Below are 26,142 nucleotides of genomic sequence, written 5' to 3'. Positions count from 1 at the left end.
CTTTCATTCGATGAAGAACGTGGTGAAATAGGAAACCGCTTCCAAAAACGATGGTAGGATAACAAGAACAATGAAAAAATAAGAGATTCTATTTCCCATATTTATAAAAGGACTGAACCAATTTGGCAAGGATACAATTTTCGAACATTTAGATCGTTTCAGTAGATTTCAAATATAGTCCAGTTTCCCCTTTCACTGATTACCCTACTTGAAGCCCGCTCGGACGGACCTAAGCTCGACGCCCCATTGAACTAAAATTCGAATCAGTTTCAAGTCCTTTTTTTCGGGATCACTCACTCTGCCGCTGTTGCGATCCCAACTAAGTTTCCATAGTGTGTTTGAAGAAACTAACCTGGCATTGTTTTGAGCTTCCAAGCGGAAACGAAATAAGTTACTACGTTCGAATTCTGACACTGTAACCATTGAATTCGAAACATAATTTGTATTGTAAGGGACCAATATGTAACGACATCGATTTTGACACAAAAACCACACAAGATCTGTTAGAACGCCACCGGCATTTAAAATCGACAACTCGAAAAAAGTACATGAAATATTTCTCCCATAACAAGAAACGACCCGTGTCCTACTGAAAAGACCCTCTGCGAGAAACAAAAGCATGTTAAAAATTATGTAAATTTACGATACTACAAATTGTTCCATCGCCTTCTGTCGATCCATTTGCACCCAAGGAGAGAGAGAGAGGAGACACGCATGATGCATACTTTTTTCCCTTCCTGTCTCAGTTCCCTTCATCCAATCAACGCCACATGGACATCACCAGTATCGTAGGTTTTTTTTTCTAAAGACTGTCATTTAACACTTGTCAGGAATGCTCGTTCACGGTTCTAGGGAAATGTTGCCTTGTGCTCGCTAACATTGTGCGTTTTTATTATTCTTCTGGTTCTTCGCTGGTTGCACGGCGACATCGCGCACCAGCAAACGGCCTTCGACAGCGGCAGGCATAGAGCAAAAGGAAACTAGTGGATGGCACTACTACCTAGTACCATAGATGGGAAGATTTATTAGTTCCTTGTTCGAGAATGACATTTTTTCCCTATGCGGCAGACGCAGTTGCTGCCGTTGCGTTTCTTCTGCGGACGTGGTTTTGTTCGCGCCATTCGCTCACACTCTTTCTTAGCCGCTCCGCACCATAGAAGTGTGGTTAGGGTCGATGGTCGATGTGTCAGCTAATTATCCGTCAGAATTGCTTGAATTATTCGTCGCCTCGTTGGCAATGAATAGTGGGATTTTGAGTTATGTTCGCTGCCGCTAATTTGTTCGGTAACATATGGGTGACATTTACCTCTTGGTGGGCGGTTAATCACGCGTGAGGAAAACCATTGTTGACATAAGTGTTTCATTGCGTCTTAATCGTTTGACAGTCTTATTATTAGTATAATGTTATTTTCTATCTCTTGTTGAGCCCGACCGTACATTTGCCGTGCTTTAGCAGATAGCTATTAATCTCAATTACGTCACGCTCGAGCATCCTAGATGCAAAAGCTCTCCTGTGTAAAGTAGCTTACTGCAATGGCGGAAGCTTCCGGCGTTCTTTTCCAGCAAGTGGTCCAACATTATCTCTGCCAGAATTAAATTACTTTCCAGTCGCACCTTATACCACCTGATGTACTCTCGAGCACATGAGCTCTAATCTACGTTTTTTTCTGTTTTCTTTCTCACTTGCAGTGTGGGCCGAGACGGGCGATTTTCGTGATAATAGTCATAGTGCAATGTCTGCCGTAACCAGCATCGACCACTCTCAGATGAGCTTCCAAACGTCGGCAACGCGGAACCGAAGTAGTCGGGATCGAAAACACGACGGTAAGTATTGGAGCGGATCATTTCCGACCGGCTCTCGGAGCTTCAATCCTTGTTGATTGTTTCAAATATAAGACATTTCTATATCAGGAAAAACTCAGTGCTTCAACTTATTCCAAAGGTAAGAAACGTGCGTTCTGTCCGCGGGTACTCAAAGCGACCTCTGCCTGCACTCTTATCTCTAGTTGACTTCCCGTGTGGTTTTGGAAGCATTTTACAGATGTTATGAGTACTGTAAACAGTTGTTTGCTTATCTGCAACACTGCCGTTACCGCTAGTTTGGTTGTTTATCTTGTCAACTAGCTTTTGAGCAAGCGTAATCGACAAAGTGCATTGATGGGGGATAAGAACAGATAACTTGAGCTTGGTGTATCGAGGCGATTACTTATTTTAGTGACCACCGAATGAACGAATTCTAATGCTTGCAAAAACATAGTTTTTGTTCCATTTCATTGTAAGGTCACAATGTTAATTTAAATTAAATTAAAATGTTTTGACCCTGTGACCTAAATGGGTTAACATCTTTTTTTCCAAAAAGATCATAACTTCATTATTTATTTTTCCGTTTTTGTTTTTTTTTATACATTGGAACCAATTTGACCATTTCGGCTTTTTTATAGATAAGAATATTGTCGGCCCTTGGCATTTTAGCTCTAGAACTACTAGAACGAAATAATTCTGAAAATAGTTTATATGCCCATCATAAACAGTTTCGGATGGAGAGCATTTCCGTTGAAAACCCCTTAAATCTATTTATTCTACATAACTTTTTCGAAATTGTTTTTATGCTTACTATGTTCGAGACAATTACTAAAAATATTAATTCATGTATTTTTGTTGAAGGCTGTGTATGATTCTATCTTTCCCATAAAATTTTCACTTTTATACATAAATTTTAGCTACAATATCAAAAAATTATGAAATTATCTAGTGACGGAAATCCACATATGGCACAATTGATTCAAACGTCATTCGTAATACTACATAATTGTACAAAAATTATTTAAATGTGGGTCTAACATACCTCATCTTTCAAGTAAACGAGTAAACTTTTTTGTTTAATTATTTAAAAATGTGTTAGAATGCATTAAACATATGGTGAATTAACTGTAAAAATGAGTATAACTTTTGACACTCGAATATATCGGTCTCCGAAGACATAAAATAACATTAATTTACACATAAACATTATCTAGATTTGTACTTTTAGGAAGTAGGATAGCAGACCAAAATGCAAGTACGCAAACTTTTTGGGAAGCCTAAATCAAGAAATATAAATTCAAGATCAAGAAATATAAATAAAACTTTTCCAATATTTTTGTATGACAATGGTCAAAAAAGTAGTTTATATTCTGTTATCTTATTCATACAATTTAAAAGTACCACATTCTATATTCTGTGATTTTATATTGCTTGACTTAAGCTTACCAAGAAGTATGCGTACTTGAATTTTGGTCAGTCAACAGACAGTAAATTGGAGTAAAACGGTATAACATGATTCTTGCGGTCATTGAATCTATTTGTAATCTACTTTTTAAGACTTTCTATGTCAACCGCAATCAGCCTTTGTTGGAATGCGAAAAAAAGTTTAACTAATGATACGATTAATGAAAATAATTGGGGTAAAACGGGTTAAACGAACAGCTTTCGTTCCCATTCCCATTGTATGTACTTGGATCACTGAAGTTTCTACGTAATATGGACCACTACTGATAGGTCGCATTGAATCTGATTCAGGATTGTAAAGCAGAATTAAACTTAAAATTACGTCGAGGGAAAATTGGAGTAAAACGATGATGCACGATTCATGGGATCATGGAGATTACTATCTGATAGTTATTTTGTTTATCATAACTGGCCCAAACATCGATTTGTAAATTTATGGAAGATTAAGATTTGGGGTAAAACAGAATACAGTTATTTGCGGTCGTTCTGATTAACGGCAATCCATTTTTAGAACTGATGAGTGAAAGACGGAACGTAAAATTAGTCAAAATGGGTATGTGCACCTGGCATAAATTTAGAGGTAAAATTATTTTTTGCCCTTCAAATTACCACAATACGTACGGCTAGCAAGTCGAAATTTGTTTCGTTCGAGCGGTCAGTTTAGACATTATACAAGTTTTTTGCAAATAACATTAACTTTACGTTTACCAAGTGGTTTATGTTGAGCCGTCAGGACGGGGCGGGCGCAACGTTTTTAGGGAGACGGCAAACCAATTCTTGTGATATTTTTTTTCGCTCGCCGAAATCATCTTTTCGGATATGGATCAGTTTTTTTGCTTACTATACCAACAATGGAGGCGGCATATCTGTTTTTGCCCCGGGCGTTAAATTTCTTGGATATGCCTTTTGGAAAGTCTTTTGGCTCCGATCTCGTTCAAATCAAACCCTGTTCCGACGAAGTCAAGGCAGAACCCAGAATGATTTCCAAACGGTGAATTTCAGGCTGTTGAGAAACGAATATTCTGTTACGGAATTTGCATTTGCGGACGACTAAATCCGGTTAAATCAAACACTGATGGAAAATATAAATAGTAGCCGAAATACGTTCCTGTATACGTACAGCATTTGTCACTAGTTGGACAATACGAGTAAGGCCGGTGGTGTATCTAAGGGGGGGAATGGGCACTCGCCCGGGCACAACGTTTTTTAGGGGTTGGGGGGGGGGGGGGTCGGCAAACCTATACTTTGGACCTTTTTTTTGGTCCAAGTGTAATCTTTCCGGAGATGGAGTTAAGCATTTTTTTTGCACCAGCGATAGGGGTGGCAAATCTTATTTTGCCCCGGCGAATAAGGCGATGCGGGAGGTGGGTCGAAGGACTCGAACAAAGAATCGAGGAACAAACTGCGAACCTAAGAGAGGTGAGTTGGTAACAGTGTTATCATGGGCGGTCGATTCCAAGAAGCAACAGTAATAACCCGATTACTGGTGGTGCGAGTAAGTAGTAGAAGGGCCAGAAGAAATATTCAAAAAGTTCGTTCAACAGGAGCCTGGGAGAATCAAAAATTGTTGTTCAAGGAGACGAAGTTTGCACAGAACAATACTTTCAGCGTAAACTAGAAGTCCTGTTTCGATAGTTTCTGCAAGAGTACTAACTAAAGGGTGATTTTTAAGAGGTATAGGATTTGATTCAATTTATGTTAATGTTTTAGTAGAGTTCATGATAAAATCATATACCAAACGACGATTCATGATTAAATAATAGACCAAACTGGACAAGTTTGACAATGACACAAGATGCGATTCACGCGTGATCTGTCAAAAGCAGTGTTGCCAAAAAGATAAAAGCAAAAATAATCACCATTTATAAGTTATAAGGCAAACAGTTATGGGCAAGAGCTGCGCGTCTCCGGAACGACTCCCAGTGAGGCTAAAAGTGATCATAATATTCCATTCTCACATCAACACAGAAACTTTTGGCAATCAGTACCGATTCGGGGAGACAATGAAGGATTGCCTAAATGAACGTGTTTTCCGGATGCATCGAAGAGGTAGAGATTGGTACTGTTATCGAAACCTGAAACATGACTTGTGACTCGTTAGTGCATTTATCAGTGTGCTTGAACGAGACTACAAGGAAGCGCCTCGAGAGATTCTTTTCTGCGCATTTTTTTGGATACGCGCAATTTTCATCGATTTAAATGTGCTCATTTGAAAGCTTCGAAGAGTTCTACGAAAAAAATGTTCTTATGAGACTAATTGAATGGCAAGAGAAGGGTAGTTTCACTCTACTAGGTCGTTTGTGAAGTGGACAAGAAGAGATTGCTAAACAATCAATTTGGGTTTCGATGGGAGATCGACGACGAACGGTTCCCTGGCTCCATTGCTGTGGAATGTGAAGCACAACGATGGGAGCTGGTCATTTCGCCGAAAGTAGTTTCACCAAATGCCAAGTTTTCTAATTGATAACTAAGCGACTTCGAAATTATCCGTTCGGCGATACATCTTTCGGTGACATAACCCATTAGACGAAACGGCTTTCGGCGAAATGGCTTTCGGCTAAATGACCATCGTCACATTGAGGATGTACGTCCAGTCTTTCGAAGAGATCAAACTGAGTATGTCACAATCGATTAGCTTAGTACATGATTGAATGCACAGGAAAAGATTGGAATTCGCTCGTCAAAGGACGGATATGATCATAGTCAACAACCGCAAGTCGGTACAAGAGACGACGAATGCGAGATTATCTCCAGGACACCACCGAAGGAACTCGGGATAATGGTTGATGATAAACTCAGCCGCCAGTAAACTCGCATTAATAGCAATCGGATGATTGCAAACATCTCGCGGGGTGACTCCAGTAAACGTAGGCTATTGGTAGGCGTGGCATTATCGATCCTAAGGGACGGTTATCTGGTTTGAGCCATAGCGCTTGTCGTGAAGCGAAATGTGCCAAAACTGGAAAAGTTTTCACTCATCGTTTAATGTGCTTCCGAGTTATCAGTGAATACCCGAATGAAGAATATTTTGGAAAAACAATACGATTTGTTGTTACAAAACCTTCCACAATTTTGCTTCAACCATTGAAAAATATTTTAATGTATAGTTCTACACTATTCAATTAATTGTGAATATGATTTTTACAATAGAATGTATAAGCCGTTAAGTATCGTAACAATTCAAATCATAAAAACTTCTCATACATGTTTTCTTAGAAAACAATCAAAAGTACAGTTTGCATATTGTTTGAAACACCACGGGTACAATAAATTCAATTGTGAATCGTAGAAACAATATATTGAATGGTTGGAAATCTTGTCAAGATACAATAAAATGTATTGTAACCCATATATCTAATTGTGAATCAATTGCTTATGCTGTAAAATCAATGTTTTATTTTTTTACGGGTACTGTACTGTATCTCAAGTAGCATGCGTAATCTCGGACATGACGTCAATCGACCTGATTGTTGAGGAAGGAGCAGAGCGAAACGAAATCTGTGGAGATAGAAACGTCCGCAGAACCTACAAGATTGCATCCAAATGACAACGAGAGTAGAATAGCTCAACGAAAGGAAGTTGAACTTTTGGTCCCATATCAAGAGTTTAGACCACATGGCAACGTAGACGTGGCCCTGACGCAATTTCTGTCACGTCACGGCTGCTTTAGGTGATGCCAGCCCTGGTTATCTAGAGGTGTCCAAGACGGAGAAGCACGTTCTTTTCGTATGTCTCCGCTTCGTCTATTGGGTGCAGGCAGACACCTCACCGGAGAACTTCGTCGAACGACTATGTCAGCGCGTAGAGAATGCAATATTAGATCTTAGATCTTAGTTAATGCATTCAAAGATGAATTCTCCTGAAGAAATATCGAAAGATTGTGTCGGAGGTCCGAACAAATGACCCGTTGTTACGAACTAGTTAAAACCGCTTATTTTTCAAAGACAGTACCCAATCACGAGTAAATTATTATCTACAGTCAGTTTTGACGGTTCTCAAAATCCCTAAATCCTTTCGTTTTTTGCACTTGCAAATCTGGATTATTGATAGCCAGAGAATGTCACCATTCTGAACACAATAAAAATCTCTGCTGGCTAAAGAAGTGTGCAAAGCGTGGCAAAAAACGTTTCTTATCTATAATGGTATAACCTTTCTTCTTCTTTAGTATGAACGGATTTGTTTTATGAAGAACCAAAATTGAATGCCTTTATGTTTTAATAGCTCCCCCTGGATGTTCATTCTTCATATTGTATTATTTCGAAGAGGGTTCAAGGTTCGTCATACAATGGATGAGTCAAGAAATAGCACACCACACAGCACATAGTCCGAATCGCATCGGACAGGTGAATGCATAATTGTACTGTCAGAGACAATATTTGAAAACCGATGAAGATCAATCATGTTCCCAGTAGCAGAACGTGATGACGCGGTACTTAACTATCTATCGAGCATAGAGCGTTTGACAGAAGAGTGAGTAAAGTGTAGAATACAAAAAAAAATCGAAAATAAACATTCTCTTTTTGATTTCAATCATCAACCATCAAGCGTTGGAAAAGATAAGCGTAGAAGGCAAATTTCGGACATTTGAATTGTATAATGGATGACAGTTTTCGTTCCGTTGGATGGTGAAATATTTGAACTGACGATGATGGTTCACTTATCGACTTGGGTGAGGAACCTCTCGCGTGCGTCCCGCAAGAGTGGTTCGCTGACTCGTCAACTCCATTTCAATCGATTACCAGGCCGAACATGCGTATTCAAATGCTTGGAGGATTTGATAAATTGCCTCTAATGAGCATATTCGATTCGATTTATCATTCTGTTAGGGCCGTTTGGTTGTTTATGGGACAGCCGTTTGGCGATTGGTTGAAGCCAATCGAGGCTTAATTTGCAAATCGCTTTTGCTTACAATCAATCAGACTGGTTTGGCAGTACAAAATTTATTCTTGATGTAAACGCTGTCCCGAAAGCCTTGAACGGAACGGTAATAAATCGCCCGAATGATCCAATTATGTTATCAAAGAATGGCTCAAAATTTGAACTATAAATATATCACCATATTGAACACAATCTATCCAAGTTAGTACGTTTTCAACAATTCTGGCAGGACTTTGAATTCAACCAATAAGTATATTTGCATAATTCCTCGTCGGAAGCGCAGAGCTCCGTCCACTCCTACGTAGCAATAAGTGGGAAAACATATTCTGAGTTTCCCAAACTATTGATTGACAAAGTTTTAATTGATTTCTTCCGATTTTTCCCATTTCTATCCAGTTACACGTGTCGATCCCACGTCGGTGAAAACGGAAAACATCAGCAGCGGGCTGTCCCACGAGGACAACGGCAGTGCACCGGGGACCACGATATCCCAGGATGGCAGCGGCGGGAACGGCACCGAGCAGGGTACCAAAAACGACAAGAAAAACAAACGGCAGCGACGACAGCGAACACACTTCACCTCCCAGCAGCTGCACGAACTGGAACAGACGTTCAGCCGGAATCGATACCCGGACATGTCAACCCGGGAGGAGATCGCCATGTGGACGAATCTGACCGAGGCCCGAGTTAGGGTGAGTTTTGGCACTTTCACTATGGTTTATTGAAACTCGCCCAAAATCTTTTCCCTGTCCACGGTGACAACGCGCGGTAATCGCATGTTACGCAATATTGTTATTCATGGTTTTTCATCCGTCGAACCCTTTTCTGTCATTGTCAACTAGCGCGTCGTTTGAATGGGTGACAGAGGGACGACGATGACAAACATTTATTCTATAATAGTTTTATTATGATGATTATGATTATCCCAACCGGGATTGAGAATGGCATTTGGCCTTTTTCCTCGCAAAGGGATCGGTTTGATAGTATAATGTAAGAAGAAGATTGAATAGTTGAGGTGATTATTTAGAATTTCGGCAATGCAAAGTCGAAACTAGTGAAATATAAACGACATGTAAATTGATAGTGATCATTATTTGAATAAGATTCATCACAAGTATGAAACGACATCCATTTTACTAGTGATGAAGTAATGAAATATGAATTAATTTTGATTCCATAAATTTTGTTGAAGTAATTTTGATATATGTTGAAGTAAAATGTGCTAATGGACGTAAATGTGACGTAAATTCCAAATAAAATTATTTTAGCATCAGATTGTGACTAACGAAGAGAAGGGTATCTATTTTAAGAGTCCTAAGCACAAAAAAAATTACGGGTTAGTCCAGGTTAGACATCAATATCGGCTGGAAAACCAAACCGATCCGGTAATAAGGTAATGCTATGCGATGACACGGATTATCATTCAAGAGCTGCAGCAACTGTGTGGAACGGTTTATACTCAACGCTTCAAATAACAAGTAATTTTCATGAGCAAAATTCGAGGAATTGGGGTAGGAAGGGTTATCGCATGGGGCATACTCACCGGATTTGAATCCTTCAGTTTACTATCTTTTTGCGACGAGCAACAATATGTTAACTTCGAAGAGTAACGGGAGATTTTTCCGTAGTTGCAAATTGCTTGCCAGATCTTTAGTTATTAATTCGTCGTGATTTACCAGGAACATAACTTCGAGCTCCAACAAGATAAAGTTTTTGTCCTAGTACAAGTTTGTAATCTATCTTGTCATTGTTTTCGTTGTCCACAATAGGGCATCCTTTGTGTTCGATCTGATCTTGAAGTTACGATTTACGGGTTGTCCACTGAATACTGTTGAGTTGCTATTTCTGTTGCTTGAAGGCATGCAATGAACAGCACCCTATTCGTATTGTACAACAATGTTTTTTAGAGACGAACCAGCCACCGGCTGAAAGTCTCTTTAATAAAGAAAACAAACAAAACAAATATTTTTTTTATATATTTAAATGTGCATTATTAGTCATCTTAAAATAAATTACAATCACTTGATTAGACTGCATGAAGAAACTACGAACTTTTGAGCTTACTCCAGCCATTAGAGTCTGCGCAGAATTCTCTGCAACCGATTTAGCTGATTTCGTCCAAGATATTTAAAATTTTTCTATGGTTGTTTTGTATTGAAAGAGTTCTCTCTTCACGAGAGTTCAATATCGCTCGATAGGTTGCAACTCCAGGTAATTAGGTGGATTCGCCTCCTTTGGTGCAACATGGATTCCATTTATTTTATACCATTTCAAATTGTCTGTGGTGTAGTGACAAGATGCTAAATCAATACCGACAATAGCTTCAAAAAAGCGTTGATTTCATAGAGCAGCATACATAGCAGGGAAATGGATAGAAGGATTCCATGTCTATACAAGAACAGTAATTCTAAGTGAAATAGGTCGTAGAATTATCTTATCTTTTAGCTAAAATTTGACAGTCCAGCAGGTATTTTCTAACGGGTAGCTAAATTTTACAAAAAAAAAGACCCATTACAAAGTTTGACGAATGGGAAGTTATTTGGGTTTATTTTGCAAGGAAAATAAAATGATGTCAAGTATGAACATTGCGTTACAGAGAACGTAAGAAGAACTTCGAGAAAAACTTATAACGTTTTCGTTTATTGATCAGAGCAGCCCGAGAGCTGACCCAGAGTCGCCCAAACAACTTATGATATGTTTGTTTTAGCTCTAGATCGGACTCCAATCGCGTAGTTTCGCTCTGAAAATTTTCTCGGGTCGCACCACGCATCCATGCGAGTTTGTTATTTTTTTATGGGTTGTTTAGGGCGCGTATCACGTGTTCTTTTTACTCGGAGTCAGAGTCGCCCGCGTGTTGGTTCAAAAACGAAAACGGTATCACTTTTGTCGTTTTCGCCTGTAAAAACTGAAACTGACCCAGGATAGTTTCATCAAGCGAACACTTTTTACGAATCTGAGTAGGATTCGCACTTAGCAATGGGGGTATGAGAAAACCCTATATAAAAATCAGGTTCGAAATTGACTGGAAGTTTAGTTTAACTACGTTGAAAGTAGGTTCGAAACTGGCTTCAAACAAACGGTTTGACAGCAGCTAGGGTGGAAACTGGGTTAGGTTTGGCATCCAACGAAAACGACATTTGTTTGACAATGTGTTGCGTACGCTGTAAATTTTAAGGCAAGCGTTAAAAATTTTGACAGGATCTTTTTGCATACCTAGAGCAAATTCAGCAGCTGCAAGATTCATATGGGTGGTCTATAATATAACAGAAACTGAAACAAACGTATCCCCAAACTAGAACACTCCTGAACATACCCTAAGGGTTTAGCAGCGTTTTATCAGGTTACTATGAGTAAATTAATTGGTTTTATGGCTAGAATAATATTCTAATGCTTTAAAAACTAATTTTGAGCAAAAATTTAAGCTGGGAAAATGCCTATATCAACTACAATTTCTTAACATTTTACTTCGTTCTAATCATATTTTAAAAAATTGCGGATTTTGATTTAAGGTTTAGAAAAAAAATATTACTAAAAATTGAAGAGATTTTTTTTTATTTTGACTTTTTTGGTTCTTTCTTAATATTGGAAATATGTGAACGTTTTTTCAGTAAATGTTTTTTTAAAGGGTTATATCGATTTCTTATAGCTTTTACTTAGATATCATTTTTGTATAAATAACAGTTTTCGAGCAACACTGATTAGAAGAAAAAGGGCGCAACTCATCAAGAATTTTAGTTTTTGCCTTCTTCATATAGAAAGGCATACAATCACTCTGAAAACCGACTTTTGAACCGAGGCCCCCATAGATGGCTAATGGATTTTATCCCAATCCGACTTCAGGTTCCGGAATTGCAGAGTAATATGCAACAACAAAAATTGTCACTCAGTTTTCTTAGAGATGACGTGAGCGATTTTCACAAAAATTGATTCAAACGAGAGAGTTTATGGTCCCATAGCTCGCTATTGAATTTTATCTTTAACCGACTTTCGGTTCCGCACAGAAAGAAATTATGAATTCTACAGGTGACATAATTCTTCAAACGATACAATTCATAACTACTTAACTTCTCAAATGACGCAATATTCCATTCGTACAGAAATTTACTGGCTCCGAGTGTAATTTGCACTGGGCTAGCAAGTGAGACTGTATGAATTTATATGCACAATTTACCAGCCAAGCAGATATGTGCTTCTGTGACTCAGTCGACTAACTGGTGTGCTTTGTGATCTAATGTTTTTCGGTTCAAGTCGCGTGGTTGGTGTCGATTTTTTGATTTTTATTCCTTTCGTGTTTTACATGTTCTTGAATATAAATTTGTGTGAAATATGACGCTCCATTTATATGCATTTGATAAGATGTATATTCACAAGAATTTTCGAACTGTGCGGGATTACAAGGCAGTATGTGCAAATCTATGAGAAAATGCGCACTCAATTTGCTCGGGAAATTCTTAACCGATATTCACAAACTAAGAAGTCCCCGAAAAGTTGGTCCAGATCCGAGTTTTGGAACCGGTATTACAGCGCGGAGAAAAGGAAGTGCAAAATTTTAATTTCAAGAGGTTTTTTGAGAGGTTAATGGTGAAACGAGGTTCAAATTTTTATAAAATATATTACACTTCGATTTCTCAACAATGATTATACCGAATTCCACAACTCATTATTCAAATTGAAGCTCTCAGTGTCTTAAAAGATACTTTGCCATTTTATCCAGATCTGAATTCGGTACGCATCGGAACGAAAGAAGAAAACGCCATCGCCTGGCACACAGCGTGCTTTGCTCAATTTTGTATAGCGTACAAGGATGCCACATTTAAATCTATATTAACTTAACATAACTGTTTACAAATTGAAAAGGTGACGGTAGTTTATACCAAAAAAAGTTTTTGAGTTTATTCAAAAAAATCTTGACAGAATCCTCTAGTGATGTTTTAGAAAATATAAGTAATATGAGCAAAGCATCATTATACCACAAGGTTGATTAAAAAAGGTTTTCAATATATTCTTAAATATATGTATAAACCAAAAATTTCTAAATATATTTTATAGCGCTTAATTGACTATTTTTCAGCAAGAACACGAATTCTTCAAAATAAGAAAAAAATTGAGTGAAAATAAATTTATTTTCCAAAAAACACGAGTTGTAAGGACGTCAATGTGTTGGTTTCAATAGCAGGTATGAAATAAAAATATCGGAAAAGTAATTTCGAGTATATTTTTTCATAATTATATTTATTCTGTCATTTTTTGTAATTCTTTAAAAAAGGCTTCGCTGTGTGTCGATTTTTTAGATTGTTCAATCGATTTTCTAACACTTCTTTTTCGACACCATTTCCCTACCAAGAACAGTTTCCGAGTAACGATTTGAAGACATTTTTATGCGAATACACATATTCCCTTTTTGAAAATCAGTCTTATGTCAAGTTGGTCTCTCCATTCAAGTTAAACAAATAGTTTATCTTGCTGAAGATATGTGTAAAATTTCATTCAAATCGAGCCAATCCTGATTTTGCTACCTTTCATGATGTTAATTTTTGGAGCAACAATGTTTTTATTTTATAACCTTATTAAAAGAGAAGGCATTACATGAAGACAGTTTTCATATTTTTACTTCGAATTTCTTCCGATTTTGTTTGTGATGCGTTGCAAAAAAAATATGCGAAATGTCGGTTCAACAAGTTAAATGTGATGAGTGAAAACCATTCCAATTCACCAGTTAAAGTTCCAGGAAAAATGCTTTAATATCTTAGTCTTTAAACAGTCAATGCACCACTCCCAACCCCAACCTAAACTACATCCGGTTTCCATCCGATCGTGAACGATTCGAAAGGCACTAGATTTTCCAGCATATTTATTCCTGCTCCAGTTGTCTCGTAGCTCGTCGTTAATGGTTATAAAATTGTAATTTTATGTGACACTCGGTCTACAATTTGGAACCGTAAACCTTCGTACGGGTGTCGAACTGCTTTGCATGAGTTTTTGGCCCAATATTTTACTTTCGAAATATCCGATGGCAACAGAACCAGGCACGCGGTCTGCTTTCCGGAGGGGCTGGAGGAAGAGGAAACTTTCCAACCATCGGACCGAACCCAGCAGGGCTGACGGGACGCGAGGTATTATTTTTATTGAAAAACCTCTACCCCGGGTTCGGCGAATTACGCGCCCGCGCACCAGGGGGCGACATCATAATGTATGCAGATTTGTGTGTTTTTCCTTTTCGTTGTTTACCACCACCACCATTCCATTCGCTGCTTCAGCGTTAGAGACTGAATCGGCTGTATCGGGAGTAAATTCGAATGGATGAGGGTAGCCTAAACGGATAACTTATGTCTTTTTGGCTATGCACTTTGTATATTCATATGAATAGATACCCAAAGGGCCAAGACTGTTATTGTGCACAATTTTTTTTATTGACGCTATCGATAAAGACATATGTCAATGAACTTTACAATTCAATTTTGTATTACTGTCATGTTTTCGTCATAATTACTTATAATTATTTTCCGATAATAAAGCTAATTTTCCGATCCAGTAGCTGTTGGTAGAAGCAGCTGTTTCATTGTTGTCCAAGGGTTTTTACGCCATGGCATTGTCACTGTGTTTCGCTTGTCTGCTTCTGTCCGTGTGCCGCAAATAAGATATGTTCACTACCATCTTCCGAAACACTCCTACTCTACTCGCAATTGCTGATGTTCCTCCACAGTCACCACAGCTGAAACTGCTTTCCAAAACACGTATGTCTCCGGTAATCCGTCTAGATTTATTGTCTTAATCATGTGAGGATTAACCTTATGCCGTTGAAAGGACTACGCATGTATATTTTAGCATTATGTTATGTTTATTTATACCTTTAGAGCTCTTGGCGCTCTCTAAATAAACTACGAAGTGCACAGCAGCGTACCGAGCGTACGAATGGTATGAAGATACGAACGTTTTATTATCCGTGTGACAAGGATGGTGCGTTGTCTTAAGCTATGGCTTCTCTCGTACACTCGAGACAGGTTTTGCGGTTGTGGAATTTGGTAAGGTGTTCTCTGATAGAAATCAGGAAGTGAGAAATTAGTTTTGATTTGTGATCATTTGAAATTACTGTACACTACTATATTGATTAATATTTCACAAGGTAGCATTGTTTACCTGAAGACATTCATCTCAAAATGGCGAATTTGATGCATACCCATCAAACTATGTTTTTGTAGAAACGTCTCAAGCTAGGGAAGTTTCTGAAACAAGGCATTATCTTGTCTTAAAATCGCGTTATGCAAATGTCATACTAGCTTTGACTTCGAAGTAATTATTGTCGTAGTTTTATGTGTTTGCGGTAAAGATTTGAATATGAAATATTTTCTTCTTTCCACGGTATTTATGAATTCAAAACGTAAAATAGTGCTTTTAAAACAATCGTTCTGAATTGACTATCCCGTTTCCAAACCGTTAGTAGCCAAACATATTATAGTAGACAGCCAGAGGGGCTCTTTGTGTACAAAATAATTGTATAACTAATACAATGAACCAATTGACACTAAGGATCCTAGCTTACGGCGTAGGTCTCGCTCGTATTAATATTCAAGGTCCGGATTGGAACAACTCTTAGTGACAGTGGCATCGTAGTACTATCCGATCAGCAGATCACAACAGAACTTGAAAATTACATCCTTTTAATTCTCCGATGTTTTAAATTCAACGGAGGGAGATCGTGGCTAATCCGGACACTTTTTGGAAATTGAAAAGAAAAATACCCATTACAACTCGGTTCTCATTCTAGTTATCTATACCGTTGTGTAGCTGCAATTTTTGGTTGTAATTCCCAATCTGCGATCTAAGAAGAATATGCATCAATTTTCGTACCTAGTTGCGATGAAGTGACCAACCCAAAAATCAAAATTTCTGAAACCGCGTTGCTAAACCGTGCTATGAAATATTACACAAAAATGAAGAAAGAATACAGTAGGGTGCCAACTAACAAGATACCCTAATGAGCGCGAAGGAACCATGTTCGAATGGATTGCCGGAAACATAGGTACTGTCTCGAAACTTTGGCACCCCTTTGTTGGAGACTACAAAGTTCGAAAAAGTCTTGTGATTTTGCATCTTTTAAGATGCACATTAATGGAGCATCTTATTTCACACGGATTTTACATGTAAAATTGTGTGATTTGAAAATTGCAGAAGCTTGAAATCGAATGAAATAAAAAACGAAAGATCGATAGCAATAAAGCGACTTGAACCGAGTATCATTAGATCATAAAGCACGTCAGTTAATCGACTGAACCACAGAAGCCCATATGCTTGATGAATAATCGATCCATATAAATACACACAACGTCACTTGGTAACCGAGTGCAAATTACACTCAGAGCCTGTAGAATTCTGTGCGAGTGGAATTTGGCGTCATTTGAAAAGTTAAGGGCTGGGGTCAGTAGGTCGCGTATAGCCACGTGGCCCGCTCTGCGTATTACATTTCTCTCCATGCTCTCTCGCATATGTGAAAAAGGTTTCTCGATGGGCCGGGTGGTCAAGAAAATTTTGATACTTTCGGTTACAAGTTTGATTACATCACATAAAATCCGATAAAACTACCGCTTGTTTGTCAGCATTTCTGAACCGATTTAATTTCTCTCTAATGTTTCGTTACGTTACCAGGAAACTGGAGCAGAAAAAATGGCGCCGCCATAGAAATAACATTCACCCCATTTTTATCGCGACAACATATATGTTTATATGCACTAATCGCATCTAAATTAATCATCTAGCCACTGTCAGAATAGATTTTTGATCCATTCTTTTGAAGGCGAGATATTCAATGAACAAGTTGAAAGTTGTCGTTTTCAGCTATGCAATTCTACCTTCAGAAAAAAGACTTTCCCGACCGCTAAAATCATTCAATCATTCTGAAATTTTCAAAAAATAATCTAAACTAGTTTTCTAAGAGATTGTCAGTTGGGTTTTTTGATATTCGTCATCGTTTCTGAGAAAATCAGATTTGAAGCGTGAAAATAGCCCTCTAAATCATTTTAAAACACACTGGCCTCAGCAAGTAGTGTTGAATTGTATCATTTATAGAATTATTTCCTGTAAAATTTATTTTTTCTGTGTAATGAATTGTTTCGCTACATACAATGTACGTTTTGTTCTAATTTATAGTAAATCTAGTTTCAATAAGTGACAAGTAATAGAAAAAATGAAATATATTTATGTTTCAAGAATCTGTTACAAATCAATAGTCGAAAACTTTGTGGCCGAATTAGCCCCACTTTTTTGTTCGGTTTAACCCCGCACAGACGCACATTTTTGATACTAAATAATAGTTTTATTTTCCATGTAATCCAAAACAATCAATAATCACCGAACTCAGCACGATATTAACCTCTGAAAGCACTAACTAGACAAAAAAAATCAAAACATTTCAACCACAAAAAATTGATCGTTTTAACCATTTGTACTCGATTGACGCAAACTGAATTGGTTCAGCGTCATCCGTCAGTGCTAGCTGACGTCTTCCTGTCACACGAGTCAATCCATAAGATTTAGATAGAATATACAGATAAGATAATTAAGCTTTCCGGTTTAGCTCCGTGTACGGTTTAGCCCCGATCTTCACTACTAACGAAACCAAACAGAATTGGTTATGAATTACAATTTGTTATTACTAACTGATCGTGTATTCATCCTGTACACTTATAAATCGTCTACGAAGTTTGTTGAAACAAAAGATCAAGCTCCATATCGGAATGAGGTGCCCTGGCTGACTGACAGTTTTGATGCAAAAACTTCTAATGTTAGCTGTTTTATTAAAGAAGACTGATGAAAAACCTGTAATCGGTGTTTTAGCAATTTGAATTAATGAACTACAAAATATAATGTAACCTAGGATTAAACTGTCCATACTTGCCTATCAGTCCGTATAGAATTTGGGTTTTTGAGCTAGTTCAACGAGCAGTGAGTATAATAACGGGTGGCAACTACAATTTTGGAATTTTTTTAATGCCTGTAAACTCAACAACAAACGAGCTCAGAAAGAACTAGGAGTGTGTTTGTGTTAGCTCTCTTTCTCCTCTTTCTGCTAGTATTTTCTGTTTTCTTCATGCTTGCTCAGTTTTGCTCAAAATGCCGTCGAAACAAGAAGTATTTCACGAGCGCATTGTACAGTTCTACGAACTGCACAGAAACCTCGGCAAATAGTATGCGGTACAACATTTTAAAAGTAAAAATGTTGCGGATTCGACAGTTTACAATATCCTAAGATGCCCAACAATTGCTCGTAAGGAAGGTAGTGGAAGACCACCCAAAAATTGGACGCAAAAGGACTTCGTTCTCTTTCTCGAGCCTTCAACAACAAGGATTAACTGAGTCAAAGGGATACCGCAAAAAAGTTCAACTGTTCTCACCAGTTCATCTGCAAAACATTGAAAAGACTCGGAATAAAATATCGAAAGAAGAAACGAGCCGCGGGATATACTGACGCACAGATTTCAACGCTGAATTCCCAATGCCGCTGGTTGATTAAAAATTTTTCCGGAAAAAAGTTTTGTTTTAGACGACGAAAGTTACTTCCCTCTTTCGAAGACACAGATTCCCGCAAACCATCGATACTATTCAACGGATAGTTTTACTGTACATCCGAACATAAAATATTAGTTTAAACATAAGTTTGAACAGAAAGTGATGCTGTACATTGTCATTTCCGAGAAAGGCATTTCTAAGCCATGGTTCAAGCCATCTGGGTTGGCAATCAATCAAGATGTGTACCAGAACGAATGTTTGTAGAAAGTTTTGATCCCGTTTTTTCAAAAACATCATGCTGATGGACAATTCGATCCCAGTTGTACCCAAAAACCACAACCTGATAAATCTACCTCAGTGTCGCCCAATCGAAGATTTCTTCGGGGTTTTGAGCTCCTTGGTGTACAAAAATAACTGGAGAGTCACGAATTGCTAACAGTTGATTGGTAGACTCAAGAGATGCATTCGCAAAGTTGACATGAAGGCCGTACAACGCTCCTGTTTCGACATCAAACGGAAGCTTCGCCGAACATCCTTTTTTTTCCACAATGGACAATGTATCTTTAATTTCAATAAATCAGATCTTCTCCAAGTATGTTTGTCTTTTTTTGACAGTTTGAGAAAGAAATTCCAAAATTTTAGTTGCCACCCGTTATAAAGTTGTTCTTACCAGTGCAGTAAAACTTCATTCAATTCAATTGAAACATTGACGATCTCTCCACTGAAGTAAACTTCACTCTCTGACACACACAATGTTTGCTGACGGCCCGAACGAGCAGCATTCAGTCCATCACTCGTTTTTCTTCAATCGAGGCTCAGTTTAATTACCGTCAGTTGATCTCTTGAAATAACAAAATATCTCTTTCAATAGTCTGAAAGCGGCCTTCAAATGAGGTTCATGTAAACATTCGAATTGGTTCAAGATAATAGATGAAAGACTAATCAGATAGCTGAAATATCAATCACAGAATATACATACACTAATTGTTTTCTCCTTCAGTTTTCATTTTTAATACTTTACTCCATTTATAATTCTATTCGTTCGAATCTGCTTACTACCAAGAGCGAAGATAATGAAGCAGCTCTACTACTTGGCACTTGAAACCGAGCAAGCAAAACTTCAAATGACTAGGTTCAATTATTCAACTGACGATTAATTCTGGGAGCTTCACTTGAAAATGGCAGCAAAAGTCAAATGAATTAGTAGGGATACACTGACGGTCAGCGGCCATGAATTTAATTTTCATCTTATATTATTCGATTGAAAATAATATTTTTGCCGCACTGGTTCTTACTAGTAACCATTCGTAAAGATGCCTTACTGTAGATGTAATTTTTCGTATACCTTCAAAACCGTGTTAGAAGAGCTCTTGCGTAACAATATTCGAAACTGACGACTTGTTATACAGCCATGACAAATTTTCAATGCTGCTAGATAAAAGCTCTAAATACAGACGAAATAACCTTGTTCATGTCAACTGTATGTATTTTATTATTATGAAATTTAAATGGAAACTTCCGAAGAATTCACATGGCATTGCTTATCAAAAAGTTGTCCCGGGTTGGCGGTTCAATGCATAGGACGCTGGTCTTACAAGCCAGTTGTCGTATGTTCGAGCCCCGACCTGGAAGGATTCTTAGTGTCAGTAGGATCCGTAGTACTAGCCATGCAATGATTCTGTACGCTAAGAATCGGCTGTGAAGTCTGTTGAAACAGAAAGGCCAAATTTCACAAAAGGAATGTAATGCCAAGACTTTGACTTTGCTTATCAAAAAGAGTGTCATCTTGAGAAATAAAAGCAACAACATTTTATGAAGTATTTATTGGTTTGGTATGTAGTTTATATAGAACAATAAATTTGTGTTCTTCGACAACTGCAAAATGTGTGCCGAAGACGTCAGTAGAAAAAAATGTATACTTTTTGCCTACACTCTTAGAAAACATGAAACTTACATTTGACGTAAATTCAACCATTCCGTATTTTCTTGGGTAAAGACAGAGTATTACTTCTTTTCGCATGTAAAAATAAATATTTTGTCTGTTTCGATGCCAACTTCAGCAAAATTTGCTGTAAAGTTAAGGTCTGAGGACAGAGGGTCGCGTGTTGAGTTTTAAATCTACCACGTGGCTCGCTCAATTCCCTTTGCGCATCGTATTTCTCTTGTACTCTCTCGTATATGAGCGAACTGTACCGGGTTGCCAGCATACATTTTATTATTTTGACTAACTGACCCGTCGAATATCGTCTCGCCCGATTTTTTTTTTGAATTTATGTTTTCGGATAGTAGAATTGTCAAACGTCTTATGCTGTTAATGTATCTTTCCATTATTTTACTGATTACTTGGCCGCGATGAATTCATCAAAAAATATTGTGAATATGTTAAAAGCTTTTGTTACGCAAAAATTAAGCGAATGCACCGATGGCCATATCATCTTTTGAGTCAGTGCATCGAATAGCGATTGTAGATCTCTCTCAAACTAATGGTTTCGACAAACGGGATAAAAAGTTGAGCAAAAATAACTAAGGTAACTATTTAAAATTGATTCCGCGAATTTACAAATGCTGCCCTTGCGACTTGTAGTTCGTCACTCCTCGCTAGTCTGGTGACATTATTTAGTCGTGTTTGATTAATGTTCTTAGCGTTACAATCACAGGAACAATTTAGCGATAAAACTTTGTTTTTACTTTTTATTTATGACTTCTGGTAAGTCAGTAATTATTTAGTAAATTTCTGACATATTAGAGACTCGGGTGATTCGCATCGCTAAGTTCGACTCCTCTGGTAGAAGGTAAAAGATCAGATGCGAGAAAAATTCTATATTAATAACAGAATATTCTCAACTAAATTTCGAAGACATTGTCAGGTGGGTTTTGCTACATTCTGCACCGTTTCCAAGAAAATTTAATTTGAAACGGGAAAATAGCAAAAAACCTACCACTTTACGGTACTGTCCTCAGCCCTTAATGATATGATTCATTTTTGCTTGCCTTGAGATGTAAATTTAAGTGAATTGCGACGCTCCTTTTACGTGCATCTATAGAGACGGAAATTTACATCATTTTATTCAAGTGCATGGCCAATTGCGTTCTGAATGATTGGAGCGAATTTGATAGAATCCGTTTGATAAATTGATTTGAGCTATCAGTAGTGTAAAAACCAAGATTAAATCACTCATTAAATCAAATTGTTTCAAAGCAAATGTCTGAAAACATGTTCAATTTTGGAAGAGATTTTATTATAAAAGAGCTTAGAGAACCGAATTAAGCGAGGCTAAGAGACATTCCTTCACTTTTTGTTTGCTCTGCTTGGCCAACATGCACGATCTCATATAAAAGTCCAGAGAATTAAGGTACGGGAGTTGGAAAGCCTCAAAGTTTTGTCGAGGTAATCAGTCAATTTCTCTTGATACCACGCATGGACGATATTCGCCGTGTTGGTCGGTGCGCTGTCCTGTTGAAAGACGTAACGATTCTTCTCGTAGAGGTTTCGATATGCCTTCTCCAGAACCTTTGTCTTATAGTACCCGACATTGAAGTTAACGTTTTGCTTGATCAACATTAGTGGGAGCTTTCCAACCGCTGGAATATGTCGCCGTTTCGCTCACCTCTCGAAAGCACCAATACCAATACACAGAATACACATGGTGCGCACCAACACATATTTGAAAAGTTGTATTCGAACTTATTGAATACCCTATATTTAATTATCACAATCCTATTTTCTAATTTAACGTTTTTCCCCTGCCTATTGTTGGGTATTTTTTTTTTTTAGTTTTTTTTTTATTCAATATTACAATATATTTTTAGGCACACTGCTTGAGCTCTAAGATGCCAAGGTTATTTTCTAATCTTAATTAACGACTAACTTAAAACTAGAATAGTATCATTAGAATATGTAATCTTAGCTTCTCGAGAATCCAGCGTTCAGCTGGCGATCGGCAATGGTCGATGAATTCAATATCTCACGAGTCTTCCAGATGGCGTTGGTAAATATTTAGCGCTGGCCGCATCCTTCGGTCCGTGTGGGTCCGCGGGAAACACCCCCAGGCTACGAAAGCCCGGCGGGTGGCCCGCATGCTGGGTTTTCGACTGGAGCGGTCTTCCGTGGGCGGTGATGGTGATGTTACGGAAGAGAAATTATTGTTGGGTATTGTTTAATAGTAAAACTAAGTTATTGATGGCTCTACGTCTTATTGAATGAAATAATATAAATGTTAAAGGGGTCGGTGGTCATACTGCGGCCCGGCATAATTTCCCTAATTTCGAAGACCAGACATCTTCTTCTTACCTCGACATTGCCGGGTGTAGTGTTTTTTTATGGTAACCCTACTTTTCACCCAGTTCTCAACGATCCGCTTAGATTTCCTAATAATCTTAGCTACCACTTAATCCGATAATGTTGGTCTTTTTGCGCGAATTCAAAGAAATTAGAGGCTCAAAGAATTTGGGGTGCGTAGAACTTAATTCAATAAACGAATGCGCTTTTCTCATCCTTGGCTGGTGGTTCAAAGCGCGGAGCACAGGTCTTACTAACCAGTTGATCGCGCTCCGACCTGGAATAATTCGTAAAGGCGATAGGATCCTAGAACTAACTATGTAATCGTTCTGTACACTAATAATCGGCTGCGAGGTCTGTTGAAACCAAATTGAACAAAATTAAAGTATGAGATGTACCGCGACTTTAATCTTTCGGAATATATCCAGGAATACAGTGAAGAAGTACAAAATCGTTTGCATTCAGACAAGAATAATAAGATTTAACATTCTAAATTCAAACGAGTTTTTACCAGCCTCCCCCGAAACATTTTGCTGTAACTCTCTGTGATGGGATCAAACTTTTCCAAAACTTGCCAATTCTAAAACATCACACGTTACCTGTCAAGTAAATTACACCCCCTTCCCCCTTTCCAACCCGTTTGCCTTTCTATATCAGAGGAACTGAACCAACGACGGATGTGTCATCTCAAGCATTCTGTCATTACGCATTCCGATAACATCCCCATAGAAACGTGCTCGAAGAAGATGGTGGCAGAAGTAAACTTTTGCCCCGCTGCCGCAGCCACCACCACCCGCCTGATCAGGATTTTCTGTGATAGCGAGGAAACTGGAGACAAACGATGCGTAAAAAACATAAATTAAAAACTTTTCCTACCACGTTGGTTGGTATAAATTATCTCCGCACTGGGTACAGCAACGGTAGCAGTAATGGCTGACGCGACCATCGAAAATGGCGCATCGAATCGCAACCTCTCCAACTATGGCGGGGAACCATCCGACCGTACCGAGTATCGTGTGCCGCAGTAACAAAAGTGTTTCGCGTGAGTTGCTCTGCGATTAATTGGGGCATCCCGAACGAGCGACCGAACGACCGACCGACCGACCAACCGGTCCTCATAGAAGTAAGGATAATCATGCGGAAAGCTACAGTGTTGCCACGTGGAGTACTGTGTCATTATACTCCGAGTTTAGGCGTTGCTGTTGTACTTTTGAAAGAAGATTTTTGATTCAACCAACCGCTCATGTCTTCCTTTCGAAGCAAACACCCACTTACTTACTGGATGATGGAAGACTGTAGCATGGGCCCGTTTCTAGATTCGATAGGGTGATAAAAGGGAAGTAATTTTTCATTCTAATTAAACCCACTTAGTAGGTCAGAAATTAAGCGAATCAAACGGACTAAGATCAATGGATAGGCGCCGGATCAAATTTTAGTACGTCGAAGTGTAGCAAAAAAAAAAAGCTGTTCCTCTAATAAATTGTTCCTGTTAACTTATTTGTTCTCGTCATCATAAATTTTATTGTTTTTTTTTACAAATTTTCAATGTTCACTCTTACACAGAAAAGCAGCCAATTTTTCCGAGCACATCAAGTTGGCTTTTGAGACAGCGGAGCCCGGAATAAATCATCTTCCAAGCTCGTATTTTATCTACGAGCGCACTTTCCCTTCATCTGCTTATATTTATTACTTGTCGTATTATTTTAGTACATAGTAATGTCTAAGCAACGCTCGGCAACGATCTCAGCTCCTAGCACCATCTGAGAGCGAGCAAAGCTCCGGGCAATGGTTTCCCCACCGTTGCGTACAAAACTCCGAGCTGTGGCGTCAACCGGAGGACAGATGAAGTGAAATGATTTTAATTACTTTTCCAACGAGTACACCTGGAACACATGAATTATGGCCTTCTTTCCTGTCCGAAGATGTCTGCTACTCGGACGTTTCCCACATTGCCACCGCAATTCCCTAGCCTCCTGTCACGGACCCATCCTCGGTCGAACGGATGAACTAGCTTTAATTGATTAAATTATTATCAGCCAGTAGCCAGGGTCTACCCTTTGCCACATTCAGATATTGATACACACGTAAGGAGGTAGACGACAGAACAAAGAATTTTAATTATTACATTTCTCAGGTGCATTCGGTAATACTCTGTAAGAACTGAGATGGTCAGCAGCTTACCGTTGTCTCTCAGATTGCAGCAGCAGCCGCAGTAGCCACGTGACATTTTCATTTGCCTGAGCACGTGTGAATTTGCTGCAGTAGAAGAGAACCCGTCCGGACATCTTATTGCTGGATAGAAATGATTTATGGGCTTACTTGTCGTTTATAAGCCATATCGGCTGGGACATGCAATATCCATAGGATGTCAACCTCGCGACAATATATTCATGCAAACAAGGCTTTCACTTCGGTGGAATTACTGTTGTTGTCAGTGAACTAGTTTACACATCGATTGCGGAAGTTGGATGCAGTTTGGGTTTCATTGTTGAGTGTAGTGAATATGAATAGGCGAGTTACATCCTGAAATAACGATCGAAATGTTTGAAAGATTGTAATTTTCTGTAGCTCGAGCCAAAATCGAATAATGCTATAATGGTAATGGTAGATTTGTAATACATAAGCTCGATTTACGTCATATTGGACCTAATCAACGGTATAGCAGTTTTTTTTTTGGTTTTGGTTTCATTAAAATGGCGAATTTGTTAAACCATCTTGCATCATCTTTTGGACACTCTGTTCGACAATTTAAGTGGGCATTTTATTTCAAAAACTCTTCATCTCGCAAGTATTCCATGTGAATATTCCAGTCCTTTTCAGTTCCAGTATCATAATTGCTCAAAAATGGTGATATTTGGATAAGAAAGTGTCCTTTTTTATGAAACCCACCCTGTTCTGCGGTGTCTCTTGGCTGCTTGTCAACTCTAATCAAAATTTGATTGGGTCGTTGTGAGCTTCTAGACAATAGTTTTTCGAACACGGAAATGTTTGAAGACCAGGTAGATTTGGCAAAATTCACGAATTCAAAATTGATTTCATACTCACGATCTCCAACCGTTTCAACTTTTTTGAAGCTCAAATAATTGTAGTAAAATATTAAACAAGTCGGCAGGTGAGAGCTTTCCAAAAAATTTTCTTTCAAAACAGTAAACGAACCAATCACTAGAAGAAATGTTGCACACATTCTTCGTGTAACCAATTCATTGATCGATCTT

General features: G+C 38.3%; 1 protein-coding gene across 1 annotated transcript in view; it reads left to right on the top strand.

The window, feature by feature from the left end:
* LOC131425328 (pituitary homeobox homolog Ptx1) overlaps positions 1-26,142 on the top strand; it is a 128,666-nt gene that overhangs the window by 69,848 nt on the left and 32,676 nt on the right. The window contains exons 3-4 of the mRNA XM_058587141.1: positions 1,690-1,824; positions 8,542-8,837. Coding sequence (XP_058443124.1) covers positions 1,690-1,824; positions 8,542-8,837 — 431 coding nt within the window. The remainder of the gene's footprint in view (positions 1-1,689; positions 1,825-8,541; positions 8,838-26,142) is intronic.

The sequence above is a fragment of the Malaya genurostris genome, chromosome 1 (assembly GCF_030247185.1).
Source record: "Malaya genurostris strain Urasoe2022 chromosome 1, Malgen_1.1, whole genome shotgun sequence".
Lineage (NCBI taxonomy): Eukaryota > Metazoa > Arthropoda > Insecta > Diptera > Culicidae > Malaya > Malaya genurostris.
Note: the sequence above shows the minus strand (reverse complement) of the source record. Positions and strands in the feature narration are given on the sequence as shown.